Here is a 14,552-nt window from a genome sequence, read left to right as displayed (position 1 = left end):
GATATGGTAGCAAAATGGGATTGTGGGAAGATGCAAATCATCTAAATGACTTTTTTGGAAACTTTTGATTGGCCTTCAAAGTGAATATTACATTTCTTTCAAAAACAATATGAATCTATGCTCGGACTGGGAAATCCCCTTTGATAGCATAATCTTGACAATTCTCATAGACCACTTGAGGAGACTTTGAACCACTGACGCAGACACAGTCGCCAAGATTGACAGAGTGAATTTCTACTTATTGTTGGAGTGTTGCTGTCTGTAAATTATTCCATCTTGGCTCCTCGGTGTCGCTGAATGGTGAGAAGTTTTTGGAAAGCGTTGCTCAAGCGCACACTCCGAGAATCGAACCAAAGCCGCTTAATCGTGAAATGGTTCTTTCATGAAATCAGGCGCGAAACCAACTCAGCTATCGGAGAGAACTTTTTACTCAATTTCCTTCAACTTATTGCTGTTAAGTAGCTACAACCGTCTGCAATGGTAGACGATGTAGACCTAGGCTAGGCTATATACTGACTAGGCTATTATAGGCTATAACAAAATATCAATATTAGCTTGTGATGTTGTCTATTATCCTATCCTATTCATCCTGCTTAAATTTGGTTGGTGGATAGAAACAACAGTAGCCTATATTATTCCAATTAATTGTACTTTCCCGAGATTATAAAGGCATCTTGTGTTGTATTATTAATAGATTGCAAGGTTTAATCGTGTTACTTTTTGAAAAGAATGTCATTGAAATCTACTGGGGCCTTCTTCACAGCCGAAGATGCTAACTTTGTTATGTAAAAAATGTGATATTATTAAAAGCAACATATTTACCAAATTTCATATTTTTTAGTTGAAAGCTACATACGTTATGTGAATTTGAAGATCTGACTTCCAGCTTTAGACAATTTCATGTTTAAGTGGCCTAATTAATAGCCTGCATAATTAGTCTACATAATTGTTTCTAAAATTGCTCATACTACAATCAGAAAAGCACACTCAACATTTTGTTAAAAATTCATCAAAATCTATGACCGCGGGTGTGTCAAAATGCAAAAATCCTGAATGATTTGATAAAGAATGGACGGCTAACAAAATTACAACAAACAAAAGTTAGACTCCCATCCTACAGTACTTTACTGTCAGCGAGAGAGTAGCCTATGCAACTTGGCTATACATGTTAAGAAAATGTCTTCCTGAACAACGTGTTAAATATAGACTTTATAAAGGTCTACCACTGCACCAAGAGCGTGTTAGTTTTAATGTTAAGCGCTAAAAGTTTAAAGGTAGGCTACCATACAGTGCAAGAATTGATTAAAAGTAGGTAGCCGAATCTGATTGAATTGCAGATGTGTTCAAATCAGACTCCATCAAAAATACCATTCAGAAGAGAATAGCCTGAACATAAAAACCTAGAAAATATGCTGAGTTCTATAGGCTACGTAGCTAATATTAACAATGCAAAGAAGCAACTGCGTATGATTGTACAAAACCTTAAAAGGTTAGGCTACGTTGTAGCATGGCTACCTAAAGATACGGCCTGATTTGTCACATTTTGCAGAAATTTCCAGGTTTTGCTAATTTTTTGCGAATGTTTAAATAAATTTTTCTAAAAATTAGGTTTTTACGCTTTCTGTTCTGTTTTCCCCAGATGACACAATAGGTTTTAACATCCTCAAATGTTAAAAAACAAAGAAATTTTGATTTCGAAGATTTTAGTCAGACTGTTAATTTTGCAATAACAGTCTAATTCAGGGTTTTCCAACTTACTTTTTCTCATTTTCTACTGCTTTCCCAAGGCAACAAAAAACTTTTGTATCATCAGGAGACAGCAAAAACTAAAAAAATCTCAGAAAATGTCAATCAAACACTAGCAGTAGCTGTAATCAAAGTCTGCAAAATGTGACAAATCAGGCCGCATCTCCAGGGGGCCATGGTTGTAGCTACATGACTTGCTATAGCCTACTATAGTAACATTAAACTTTTGAAACAGTTTGTAGAATTAATAAGTGAAAAGGAAATTTTTCAGTTTTCAGGCAGTGGTTTAATTACATCAGTTTAAAGGGCACTTTTGAAAAGCAGACAAACTGTAGTACCGGTATCAAAAACTTAAATCAAGAAAACAAGGCGTTTAAAAGTTAATAACTCTTTAAGCTTGGCACTAAATATAGCCAATGATATAAATTTTATGCATCGCATCAAAACGCAAACAATAACAACAGTCTATACGGCAACGCATGTTCATTTGTTTTTACAAGTTTGTCATCAAAGTTCCAAACTTTCAGTGACGGGAGCTCTAGAATTCTGGTGAGTTAATTGACGTTTTCCTTTTCGGCGTTGGTCGATTTTTACCATCCAGTTTTTGTCCGCGGGAGCAAAAAATGCCCTACAATAAACAATGAAGGGATAAATCAGCAAACATCGGCAAAAACCAAGTCCATTCCGATTGGATAGCGCATGACTTCGTCAACAAAGAAGCTTCAAGATCAAGCGACTCTACTTCGACTCTCGGGGTGTGCGCTTTGTTCAGCGGCATCTAACACTGGGGAACAATTTTGAAAAAATTTTTTGTTGACTTTGCTTTTGCACTTGATTTAGGCTAATTCCGGTGTGCTGATTTCAAAAATGCCATCAGTTTTCTTCTATCACGTCAAGTTTTTGCTCTACAGCATATATCCAAAATATGCAGCTTTTCACGACTTTAGCCGTATTGCTTTTCCATACGTAGGCCTGATAAGAATGCACAAGCTAATCATTTATTATGGTAAATGATATACAAGAAGGGTCAACTGAGGTATTAAGCAAAAAGGCACAGGCATCGATTTAGCTCGATGCTATTTCCCCCATTTTTGATAGGAGGATGCAATCATCCAACGAAATTAGATTAGAATGGTAAACTTGAAGTTTGTTGCTTTCTACTTTCAACCATGCATGTTGTACATGTTTGTTTGTTAGAATACTATCTTGTCTGTGTCTGCTGTTTCTCGTCGTCAGTGTCTAAATAACCCGGACTCCTTTTGCTATAGTTGCGGCAGTTTTACTATTCCTAGCCAAAGAAAATACTTCAGTGCATTTGTCAAACAAGCCTACTTTTCACATTTTAAAATATAACTTGGTGTTTAAGATCAAGTCTTGGGCTCCCCAGAAGGTATGCAAGCAGTGTATCGAGAGTTTGCAGATGTTGACCAAGGGAACACGTGACAAATTGGCATTCGGTATACCCATGGTTTGGCGAGAGCCCAAAGATCATTACACAAACTGTAGGCTATTACTTTTGCTTGGTGCAAACTTCAGGGTATAAAAAGAAAAACCAACGTAAAATTGAGTATTTAAGTCTTCCATCAGCTATACGTCCAGTGCCTCATTCAGCTGAAATCCCAGTTCCAGTTTTCGTTCAAACACCTACTCTAGAAGATTTAGATCATGATGAATGTTTTAGTGATGATAGGCCTAACGATGAAGATTATCCAGAACGTGGAGTATTCCATCAACATGAATTGAATCTTGAATAATTTGGCACGAGATTTGGGACTACGAAAAAAAAGCTTCGGAACTCTTAGCATCCCGACTAAATGAGAAAAAGTTACTCGGAAAAGGAGCAAAGGTATCATACTTGCGATCGAAACCAACGTTTTTACCGTACTTTCGAAGTGACAGTAGCTTTGTGACCGAGATCTGACCTTAAACCTGGTGATCCCAATATTCTACATGAGCCACTTGTTGACAGAGAAAATTATTTTCCCACATCTGCATATAAAGCTCCGTCTAATGAAGCAATTCGTTAAAACATTGTCAACTGAAAGCAATTGTTTCAATTCCCCCGTTTTGGCTTTTCCTGGCTTGTCAATACAAAAGTTAAGGGTGGTGTATTTGATTGTCCACAAATTCGGCAACTCATCAAAGATGAACGTTTCAGTGATTCAATGCCAGAATTGGAAGAAAATGCGTGGTTATCGTTTCAAAACTTTGTCAAGGGATTTCTTGAGAATACACGGGCAGAGAATTATATCGAAATTGTTCAGAAGCTATTGGAAAGCTATAAAGAACTCGGCTGCAACATGAACATCAAGATGCATTTTTTGCATAGCCATCTTGCTAATTTCCCGAAAAACCTTGGTGCGGTTAGCGATGAGCAAGGAGAAAGGTTCCACACAGATCTAAAGGTGATAGAGTAAAGATATCAGGGAAGACGGAACTTATATATGCTGGCTGGCTATTGCTGGAGTAGTAAGTGAGACTGCCCACAGCTTGAACATGCCAGGAAAAGCTACAAGCGTAAATTTTGGCCTCCCTAAACTCGCATTTTATTTGTCCTGCAGAAGCAATATCTATTTTATGGAACAGAATAGAGCTGTACAAATGTTTATTTTAAAACCATTGAATTACTTTCGGTTGCTTGTAGTCCTTAAAACGTTTTATACAATAAACGCAGATGTCTTAAATGTTGCACTTTTTGGGGTTATGAGACAAAGAGGTGGGTGCCTAGCTCAAAAACTTGACGTGATAGAGAAAAACTGATGTCATTTTTAGATTCAGCGCCCAAAAGTTAGTCAAAAACAATTGTTGGATCGAAGTCAACAAAAATTGTGTTCCCTTGTGTAATGGATGGAATAATTCTTCGGCAACAACACTTCAACAATCGAAAACTTCACTCTGTTCATCTCGGTGACCGGGCTTGCGTCACTGGCTCAAAGCCTCTACAAGTATGCGAAACTGATTAAGCTCTCGCAGAAGCTTTCCCAGTCAGAAGATAAAGATTCAATCAATAAACCCAACATAAACAACTTTCTTACAAGTGGAGCTTTTATAAGTTATGCATGTAATATAAGTTCTTCATACTGGTGAACCCAAAGCGTTTCAATTTATTTGGTGGCTTCATTCCACAGCAAGAAAGCCGATTGATTGTGGGAATCTTCGAATCATTTTCGGACTGCAAAAGCCTCTTTGACATTTCTGCATACTTGTAAACTACAGACGAGAGGCCATTGAACCACTGCTTGGTCACCGAAGTTGACAGAGTGAAGTTTCCGCTTGTTATGTGATCTGTTGTCTATGAATTATTCCATCCACTAATTGCCGCTGAATGGAGAGTTGTCCGTATAAAATGCGTTGCTCAAGTGCACACTCCGAGAGTCGAGCCGGCTCCTCTTGATCTTGAAGTTTCTTTTTTCATTGTTTCAACACCAGCAGAGAAGGATAGAGAAAGAGTGAATTTCCCTGATCTATAGGGTAAAAATTCAGAAACTCAAAATTTCTTGACTGGGTCTTTCGAATATTCAGTTAGCGGGCCTTGCAGTAGACAAGAATAAAAAAATGTTTTTACTGAAAGCTATTGAATGGGTTATGATGCACTGAATAAGCAAGGTTTGTTCTTTGAAAAATCCAGGTAGGCCTACACTTTTACAAAAAATTAAACTGAAACTCCGAACAAAGTTCAACCTCATTTATGCTTGAAAGCAGAAGATGGTAGCCTACTGCTATTTTGCAATAGGAAGCACAAGATCCAAGGTTCAAATTGTGCTGTTTGTGATAAGCTTATCATGTTCCTTACTGGCATGTTCAGGCGTAACAGGTCTGAAGCATGAAAATATATCAATAGCCTTACTTACATGTATATAAATGAAAATAATAGAGCACCAGTGATATCTCCAACCCACCAGACCCAATGATAATTCCATGCTTTTCCTCCCAACACAACAGCCGGCCCAAATGCTCGGGCAGGATTTAATCCCCCTGCCCCGATCCATTTTCTGAAAGAATAACAGGAATCATGATAAAGACGATACTGTTTAGAAAGCTAAAGTATGTAACCTAAAAGCAAATCAAGCACTTTTTGTTGGTCAGATTTGCAAAAACGTGATAAACTTGAAGCAAGTTACCAGATACTGCATCATTTAAACAATGTTAAACTTTTGATTTAAATATTAATGAGCTACAAAAACTTAAAATACGTTTATCACAAAGTTGTGTTGGTCAAGACACATCTTTAAAGATCAGTGGCGTACGCTTAGTGGCCATTGGGCCATACCTCTTCAAAAAAGCCTTTGATGTTAAAATTTTAAATGAAAAACTTGGCTGATGTTGAGTTTGTTTGTTTTTCATATCTTTATCCTGCATTGTGGGAAAGCGGAGTTGAGCGCTATGCATCGGTGTACGCCTTCCGACGTACACCTGACCCACGCTGCAGCCCACGGCAATGTCTGTTTCCGGTTGTCTACTCTACTTATGACTTAAATTTGGTACTACCTATTACTCGAAATCGATCACTGGGTAGAGGCAATTATCGTAAAGTTTCTCGCCCAGAGAAACAACAGCAAGTGCGGGTGGCTGAAGTCGAACATGCAGGCTCTCGACTGCGAGCCCAACGCGCTAACCACTCGGCCACTGCTGCCGACGGATGCGATAGTTTTGGATGCGAGATCCAATTTATTCACCACATAACTCTTGCGTTTTGCAAAAAACTATCTTTTTCTCGATGATAATGGTAATATTTTCTGCTTCAATTTTTTTATAAAGTGTTTTCAAGAGTGTTTTTTTTTAGGGGTCCGGAATGTCATTAGTACACGCACAAATTAGCCTCTCAACGGTTCTGTGAACAACCACAACTAAAAGTTGGTGGGCACAACTTAGGCTAATTGTGAAGTGTCAGACTTGCATAGACATCTTGCGCATGATCCCATTTTGCTCACTATTACTATGGTATCGCATTAGTCTGGTAATGCAGTGCATGGGCCCAGTTTATGAACCATCCAATTAAACGACGCATTAAAATACCAGTGACAGCACATTTTGTGGCTTCATATCATACACCATCCTGTTGTACATCCAGCTGAACTAAGCCTTCCACCTAATTTGGCTGAGCTCAATTGTCGATTGCAACCAAAGATTAGGTGACCCAACACCTCCACCCACATATGAGGACTGACAGTTTCAGCGGTCTGTCAGTGCGGCTGGATATCCGCTAAAAGTTGTTTGGCTTAGAATTAGCCAAGTTCTGCTGCCCCGTTTGTTACTATGGCCTGTTAATTCAGTTTCAGTGAGAATCTATTCAAAGTAGCCTCACTTTTTTGATTGGGGTCGTTAATCTAGGCTGAGTACGAGTATGATAAACCTATGTTGGTTGATATTAACAGGAGGACGCTTTTCTATACAAATGCAGTTTAGAAATACTCTCCTGAAGAAAACCTGCAAAAGCCACTGCCAATCACTTCCTAGTTTTAAAATCAGATTTAAAATAAGTAGTTGTTGTTACTTTTGTCCTTTGTTTTAAAGATTTTATGTAGGTTACAAACCCAGCAATTATTCCTTGGAAAACTGTTATTCCAACGGCCAAAGGTCCAGTGGCTTGATCATAAGTCTTATCCACAACCATTACATTTGTGAAAAACACCATGGCGCCTGTTATCATTACTTCGCAGCAGAATATTGCTGAAATATTTGCATCATCAGCTATGAGAAATGGGCCTGGGTCGTCTCCTTTGATTGTCTGCAAAGTTATAAGCAATGTTTCAATTTACATATTTCTTATTTCTACTTCACGAAACGTAGTTAGTAACACTGTTTTCGTTCAGTTTGATCACTTTTCATGTTAGATTGGATATTGAAGAGGTGATGCAAAGAATCGTAATTGATGGAAAGAGTGTAAGTGGAGCAAAACGGACCAACTTTTGGGACAGCTGAGAAAATCGCCATCAACGAAAACAGTTTTTGAGCCCCTTTTTGTTGAGGACCATAATCCAATTATAATGATTTATAATATGGAATAGCATATTACATATAAATTAGCTTTTACAACCTATTTGTATCAGGCAGTTTTCTTCACACCCTTTTTAAATGTTTCGGTTTCGGGTGTAGACGTTCGGCCTTCTAGTTCTTCTTCGAGCATCATTTGATAAGAATTTCATGCTCATTGCACATTGTGAATATTTTTTGCTTTTATCGGGGTTTATGTAAATGTTTGCATTGCAATTTCATTTCATTCAAGGTTAAAACTTTAAAAAATGTTCTGTGATATGTGATATCATACTGTAAAAAAAAAAAAAAAATGCAAAGGAACCATCAATCACGCTTGCAACACAACGAGACGCCAAATAGACTCGATTAATCGCGGGATATAAAAAAAGAGAAAAAGGTAGCCTACGGAAAAGTTGATTCGGGATTTACGATAGCCATCCGGTTTTGCGGATATTCCAACAAGCCGACTAAACAAGTACCATAAAGCTTTGATCTCTTCTTTTCAATGCAGGTTTCAAAAGAATGCCATGATCAAAGCCCGTTTTTTTTGCAGGCTACACTATTGCAATAGAAGCTCAATTAAATTCTATTAGCAAATAGTAACATCATAGAGCCTTGCCAACAAGCTAATAATTAATAGAAGACATTTCACCTAGACGTTTTTAAAGCTAGTTTATTGAAAAAAGATAAAAAAAAAAGTTGAATCACCTGAGCTATCACTGCACCAAGCACAGACCCAAGACATTGCATGATGACGTAGGGAAGAAACATCCATGGTGATAGAACTCCAGTCACTAATAGTCCAGCGGAAATCGCAGGATTGAAGTTAATGATACTACGTATAATAAAAAGCTCAATAAATAGCCCATTCATGAATCAAAAAAATTAATCTTCTTGAATAAGAATCCTCGGAGTTAAAAAGTTTATGAATACCTGTGTCAGACGGACAAGCTATTTTTCAATTTTTTTGTTTTGCATGATTGCCATGCTTTTGCTTCAAACAATTGTAAGTTTTTAATTAGGATTTATTGACAACGATTTGCGTCATGACAGTTCGCATTTAGTGAAATCGAGTGAAATCATATTTATTTCAGATATATAATCGTTAGCAAACGAAATCTTTGATCTTGAAAGTCTCAAAACAACTTATGATTTTAAGCAACGAGATTTTATGTATTCTTCCACATGATTACATTATTTGCTATTTGACAACAATTCTTAAAATTGAATTCAACGAATAACTTCGATAGTAAGGCAGTTTTGCTTTCGTATAAACCAATTGTTGACAACAAAGTAATTGTGTTAAACAACGTTATTAAAGCATTAACAAAATCAACAACAGAACAAATTCAACCGTTTTTTGGCGCAGCTCTGTGTGGTAGTCAGGAAAAATAACTATCAACTATTTCATTTAAAAAAATAATAATGTGAAAATTTAATAGGATGGGTTTTTAACCCCTAAAACCCAACCCTTGCGTATGTCATAGCTCAAACCTTTTATTTTACTTTATCCTTTACGACTGTCTAAAAGTGATTTTCCCTTCCTACTTTTTTGAATCAGAATTTGGCCATTGATCATGCAAAGTATATTTTATTTTGGAGACATTCCTGCTTTTTTTCGTTTCGTTCCAAAGTAACATCTTCATGCAATATTTCGTTTGAAACAATTGAAAAAAATTGGTTATTTGTAATGAGTAGTTGAGCTGCTGAGGTTCCAGCGAGTTGAAACGATCAGATAAACTCAAATTTAAAAAATATTTGAACTTGAACGTTCCGAGTATATGCTAATTAGTTCTTGCATTTGAAAAATATGCTTCAACAGATATCCTAGAGAGGAGTTAGCAAAAAGAATCAAAGTAGAAACTTGGAAACAAAAATGCCCACTCGTTAATTAAACCAGACTATCTAAAAAAAACACAAAAGTCTTTAAAGGATTTTTACTTTTTTAAAGATTTGTTGAGGATTTTGGAGATTTTAGGTGGTCAAAATTGGCATGTTTCATTTGAAAGTAGGCCAATTTGTATCTCCGACATACTTCACGTCTTTACAATGCTCTCCTGACCGTTCGGCAAGCGGTACATCGGAAAGCTAACTCATAAAGAATTCCAGTGGTTTTTACTTTAAGCCACCCCTGGACTTGCTAAAAATTTGGAGATCAAAGCCATTTAACAAACTTCAGCCCACTGAACTTAAAAGGTTGTTTTGAATGCTCAATTTGCAGCGAACGTCACACTGTTGATTTAATAAAATGGTTGAGAGCTGTGACTCGTTCATCTTGTATTAAAATGCAGAACCGTATACCAACACCGAAATTTGAGATGTTTTTTTCTGTCTTTCATGGTCATAATTATCAGCTGAAGGCGACAAAACAAAAGTCATGGACAAGTTCAAGTTCACTGACAATACAGGGTTCACTTACAGAATGCAATGAGCATTTTATATCTCTAACTCTAACCTGTCTTTTTTGGTGTTTAGAAAATAATGTTTAGCTTTATGAAGCAGGCTATACTTTATTGAAAAGCTGATGCATTTTGAAACGTTTTCCGCGTAGTAACCTACTGGCTCCATGTTCGGTCAAGTGCCTACAAATGCATCCAAAACACCGTAGGCTGCAAAACTTAAAATGGGATGAGTTAACAAATAAATATATAATAAACTTGTATCTCACCAAATCTTCCAAAATAAAACAATAAACATCCAAACAGCAAATCCCGCCTGGAACGCTGGCATTAATGTTGACACGACATAATCTGTCGCCCATTCTTGCGGATGGATAGTTCTGAAACAGTGTTGTGGTTAATCCATTCGAAGATTATTTCAAATAGCAAACCCCGTTATTTTTACATTAGTTCAGCGTACACAGACGTTGAATCAATGTAAAAATGATCGATTTTGCGGTCTGGGATCAAAATCGGTAAACAAGCGATATTAAAATCTTACGAGTTTCGTGCTACCATCTTTATGCTACTTTTTGACCATTACAGTTTAAAAATTAATTCCATCCCTTGCTTACTTTTCACTTTGTTGCGTTTATTGTTTTTTTGCTCTTTTCTAATTTTCTTTTCTTGTTTAATGTTGTTAATGTAATTTTCATTATTTTTATTAATATTGTTGCTGTTAATGTCATATAAAATAAAGTATTTTACTGCACTTAATTATAATGTTATTATTGTTTGTTTGCCAATTGCTACATTTTAACCTGGAGACAGCTGTGGACAAATAACGTTTGAAAATTTTCAGTGCCTCTAAAATAAAGGATTAACGCGTTCAAATTGAAATCTCTTTTTTTAATTCTATTGGATACACTGTTAGTTAACCATGGAATTAAACTACAATATTTGGATCTCTTGTTATTGGATGTTTAAAATTTAATTTAATTGAAGAAAAAAAATATTAATGATTTTATACGTGACATTGTTTACTGAAGTAGATTTATTTATTATAAAGACATAGTCGGAGGCCACAGACAGTATTCTTGATATTTTTTCTATATCCACATAATTATAACAGTTTAACAAACAGACTGTCTAAAATACAAAAACTTGTTTCCACGAAACGAACACATTCTAACTGTTTACCTTATTGCCTGAGATACTTGAGTTTATTTACACGTTAGCAAAAATTAGAAAGTTTTAAAAAAGTACTTTTTTGAGTTTCAAAAATTGTATTTGAAATTTTATTTCGTTTCATTTCTGAAGGTTCGTGGAAGCAAGATTACTATTTGGACAATCATGATAAACATGTTATTTACGCTGTTTGTTGGATTACTCACACTTCTAAGAACAAAAGTTAAAAACTAAAACCTTGGTTAAGTTTATCTCATATTGAAACACAAATCGTGCCACAGAATTTCAATTCTAAACACGTTGAGTGAAATTAAATAATTAATTTGTTATTGTCGTATCCAGGCTTACTCCGTGTGATTAAAAATTTAGATTACGTAGACGCGACCCACCAATGGGTCGCTACCCACAGGTTGGGAAGCACTGTATTAAACTGTGCGACAGACTATACAATATACATAGCTAACCTGTTGATTGCTGCATAGTGGATCGGTTTTGTGGTAGCCGTTATCATGGAGCCCCAAAACGTGTGAAGCACCATTGTAAAAAATTCAGCGACTAAAGGTTGAACAACGTATAAGAGAATATCTTTGGATGAAGCTTCGTTGTATCGCTGCCTCAAAGATTTAGAATGTTTTGATTTTCCCATTGCACCAGTACACTTTAAACAACTACAATATAACAACTAAGATTTTGCCAGACGTTAAAAACAAATATCTGTAACAAAACAGTTATAAAGTTTTCATGAACTCAGCAACTAGTTTTTTTGTTAAAACCTATACACAATAACACAACATGTCATTTTAAACCAGCAGACTGCTCAGGATAGAACTCAACAGGGAATAATTGCTATACCACGTTGTTGCAAAATGTGTGCATTGGAACTCGTAGCCTACCTGCAATGAACTTTCAACTACTATTGCAAAAAAACAACAAAAAAAACAGCATTTTTAATGAACAATGTAGCCTAACATCGTTTAGACTTAAGATTTACTTGACAACCATTTAGCCCTGATTTGTAGCAAATGAAGATCATTTGCAATTTACTTACACTTTGTCATGTCATCATTAAAACAGTTTCGCAATCATGAAAAAGTAAAGAATGAACTCAATCAGAATTTACCCGTTCTGGCTGATAAAGCTGCTAATAATTTTGTTCCAGTGAGTGACTAGTTATCTCGAAACTGGACTAAAAATGCAAAATCAACAATGGGACGTTCTCACGCAAGGTTAATGAAGGGGAATTGTGGGACTACTCAGAATGCGACAACTCAGCAAGTGCTTCAACTCAGCAATCACATTTCAGCTACTGCCAAGTCAGCAAATGAGATTTAGCCTATGTGTTCACGTCGGACTTACTTGGTCATCGCTTGCGAAACTGAATTTTCTGACTTGTGACATGCCAAGTTATGGCTTGTTCAATGTTCAGTTGTTACTTACTCAGTTTCACCATTTATAACTTCAGCCACTTGCGGAAATGTTGTTCGCTCAGTTGTCACTTGCTCAATTGTCGCTTGCTCAGTCCACAATGACAACTGCCGACTAGTAGGAGACTCAATGAAAAATGTAGCGATCACAACCCTTCGCACGCAGCACCTGTTGCTGCAATTTATTCTTGCTGCAATCATTCTCGTTTTTGCAGAAAGGGTAATATTCTTTTTTCTGTTTTAAAATATTGCCATTAAAAGCCCTCAAAACAATTCCTGTATCAATCAAGACTTTTCAGACACAGAAACGAAAAGTTGGTTTTCGGTCTGTCTTTGTGCTTCAAGGTTTGCGTTTTCAAAACAATCTATCGCTTCGAAGCTCAACTTTTGTATTGATAATAATGTTATGGTTTTATTTATGGTAGCTCTGCAACAGCTAAGGTCTTTTAGCGACAGGACTCATTTATTAATTTTATATCAGGTTTACGAAGTCATCACATTATTACCCGACTTATTCTCATTGCGTTATGCAAGAAAAAACACCATCGGTACGGTTTTTTCAAGTCTTCGGTTTAACCCGACCTAGAATCGGGCTAAGATCTACCAGAGTTGAAGGCGAAACCACTCGGCCCCTCAGCTGGTAACTTTTGTATTGTCCAGGCTGATAAAACTTTGCTACGACAAAACTTTGTGTCCAAATTGTCTTCTAGTAACTAGTTTTCCGCAAAACAATTGATTTGCTGACCAAGTTGTGACAACTTCCGATGCAAAAATCGGGCTTTTTTACATTGATCGGACGTCTGCAGACGTTGAATCAATAATAATGAAATCACCAGGTTCGCTAATTGGGAACTAAACGGATCAAAAAAAAATGATCCAAACTTAGTTTGAAATTATTGAACCTTGCTTTTCTACACAAAGATTTATTTGAGAAAGCAAATCACTTGACAAAAACTGTTACGTTCACTGTTAGCACCCTTATTACATCATTGTTTTTTAGTTTCGAAATCGGAAGTTGATGTCTAAGTCACTTCGGGTCATAACAAGAAAAAACAAATTATTTCCTTTGTTTCGAGCATTTAAAGAGAATATCTCCACTGATTGATATAATCCCTGCTGATAATTTGTGCCATAAACAGAGTTTTTAGGCGACTGACCTCAACTGACTGGTTTGTTTTGATGCTAACCCGCTACGTAATGCCCAATGTGTTGTTGTTGTGAATGCTGCTTCGTTTAGCCGTTTATTTGAGCGTCAGCAAAAGCTTACATGTTGTCTACTCTGTGTATCTTGACGTTGAACCAACGTAGTTAGAAGTTTGCGCCGGCAAAGGCAGCTTGTATCTTTTTGAGTATGACGCTATCATTCGAATCATTTCTCTTCTCTTTTCGTACTATATATGAAGTCTGTTCTTAGCGAAATTCATAATTTTAATGTTACATTAGTTAACTACAGTACATGAACGTACCAATTCTGTTGAGAATCGATTTAGTAGTTATAAGAATCGCCCGACAAAATTTCGGTGAGTGTATGTTGCTATTTCATTATTGTGTTTTAATTATTGATCAACAGAGCACATTTCGATAAAATGTTTAATAATTCGGTTCTTCCGACGTACCATCGATTTGTAGATTTGTTTGCCGTTTTGTAGATTCCTTTGATTCTTATATATCGTAGATTGTTTTGATTTGAACGTGCTTATAACATAATTCTAAGCGCAATTATTTCATGTTAGTAGCCAAGGTCTTTTCGTTTACAGAAAGACCGTGATCAACGATAGAAGATAACGACACGAGGGTCGGACTGTCTTGCTATTTTCACGCGTCCACGATATACTGGGTG

General features: G+C 36.4%; 1 protein-coding gene across 1 annotated transcript; it reads right to left on the bottom strand.

Annotated features, from left to right (window-relative positions):
• Positions 1-1,231: 1,231 nt before the first annotated feature.
• On the bottom strand, positions 1,232-11,994 carry LOC145778488 (aquaporin-like). The gene is made up of 6 exons (XM_082589974.1): positions 11,753-11,994; positions 10,391-10,501; positions 8,431-8,557; positions 7,281-7,474; positions 5,598-5,738; positions 1,232-2,374 (listed from the first exon to the last, which is right to left on the bottom strand). The coding sequence occupies exons 1-6, from the start codon at positions 11,932-11,934 to the stop codon at positions 2,254-2,256; spliced, it is 876 nt and encodes a 291-aa protein (XP_082446100.1). The 5' UTR covers positions 11,935-11,994; the 3' UTR covers positions 1,232-2,253.
• Positions 11,995-14,552: the final 2,558 nt, after the last annotated feature.

Source organism: Aplidium turbinatum, chromosome 10 (genome assembly GCF_918807975.1).
Source record: "Aplidium turbinatum chromosome 10, kaAplTurb1.1, whole genome shotgun sequence".
Classification (NCBI taxonomy): Eukaryota; Metazoa; Chordata; class Ascidiacea; order Aplousobranchia; family Polyclinidae; genus Aplidium; species Aplidium turbinatum.
The sequence above is the reverse complement of the archived record's forward strand: the minus strand, read 5'-3'. Positions and strand labels throughout refer to the sequence as shown.

What these genes read in the sequence shown, in the direction of transcription:
- LOC145778488 (XM_082589974.1), bottom strand. Translation starts at nt 11,934, where the DNA reads ATGGGAAAATCAAAACATTCTAAATCTTTGAGGCAGCGATACAACGAA. An exon ending in CACTATGCAGCAATCAACAG is followed by an intron (nt 10,502 to 11,752) that starts GTTAGCTATGTA and finishes ACACTGTTTCAG; the next exon opens with AACTATCCATCCGCAAGAAT. An exon ending in TTCCAAGGAATAATTGCTGG is followed by an intron (nt 5,739 to 7,280) that starts GTTTGTAACCTA and finishes TTATTCTTTCAG; the next exon opens with AAAATGGATCGGGGCAGGGG.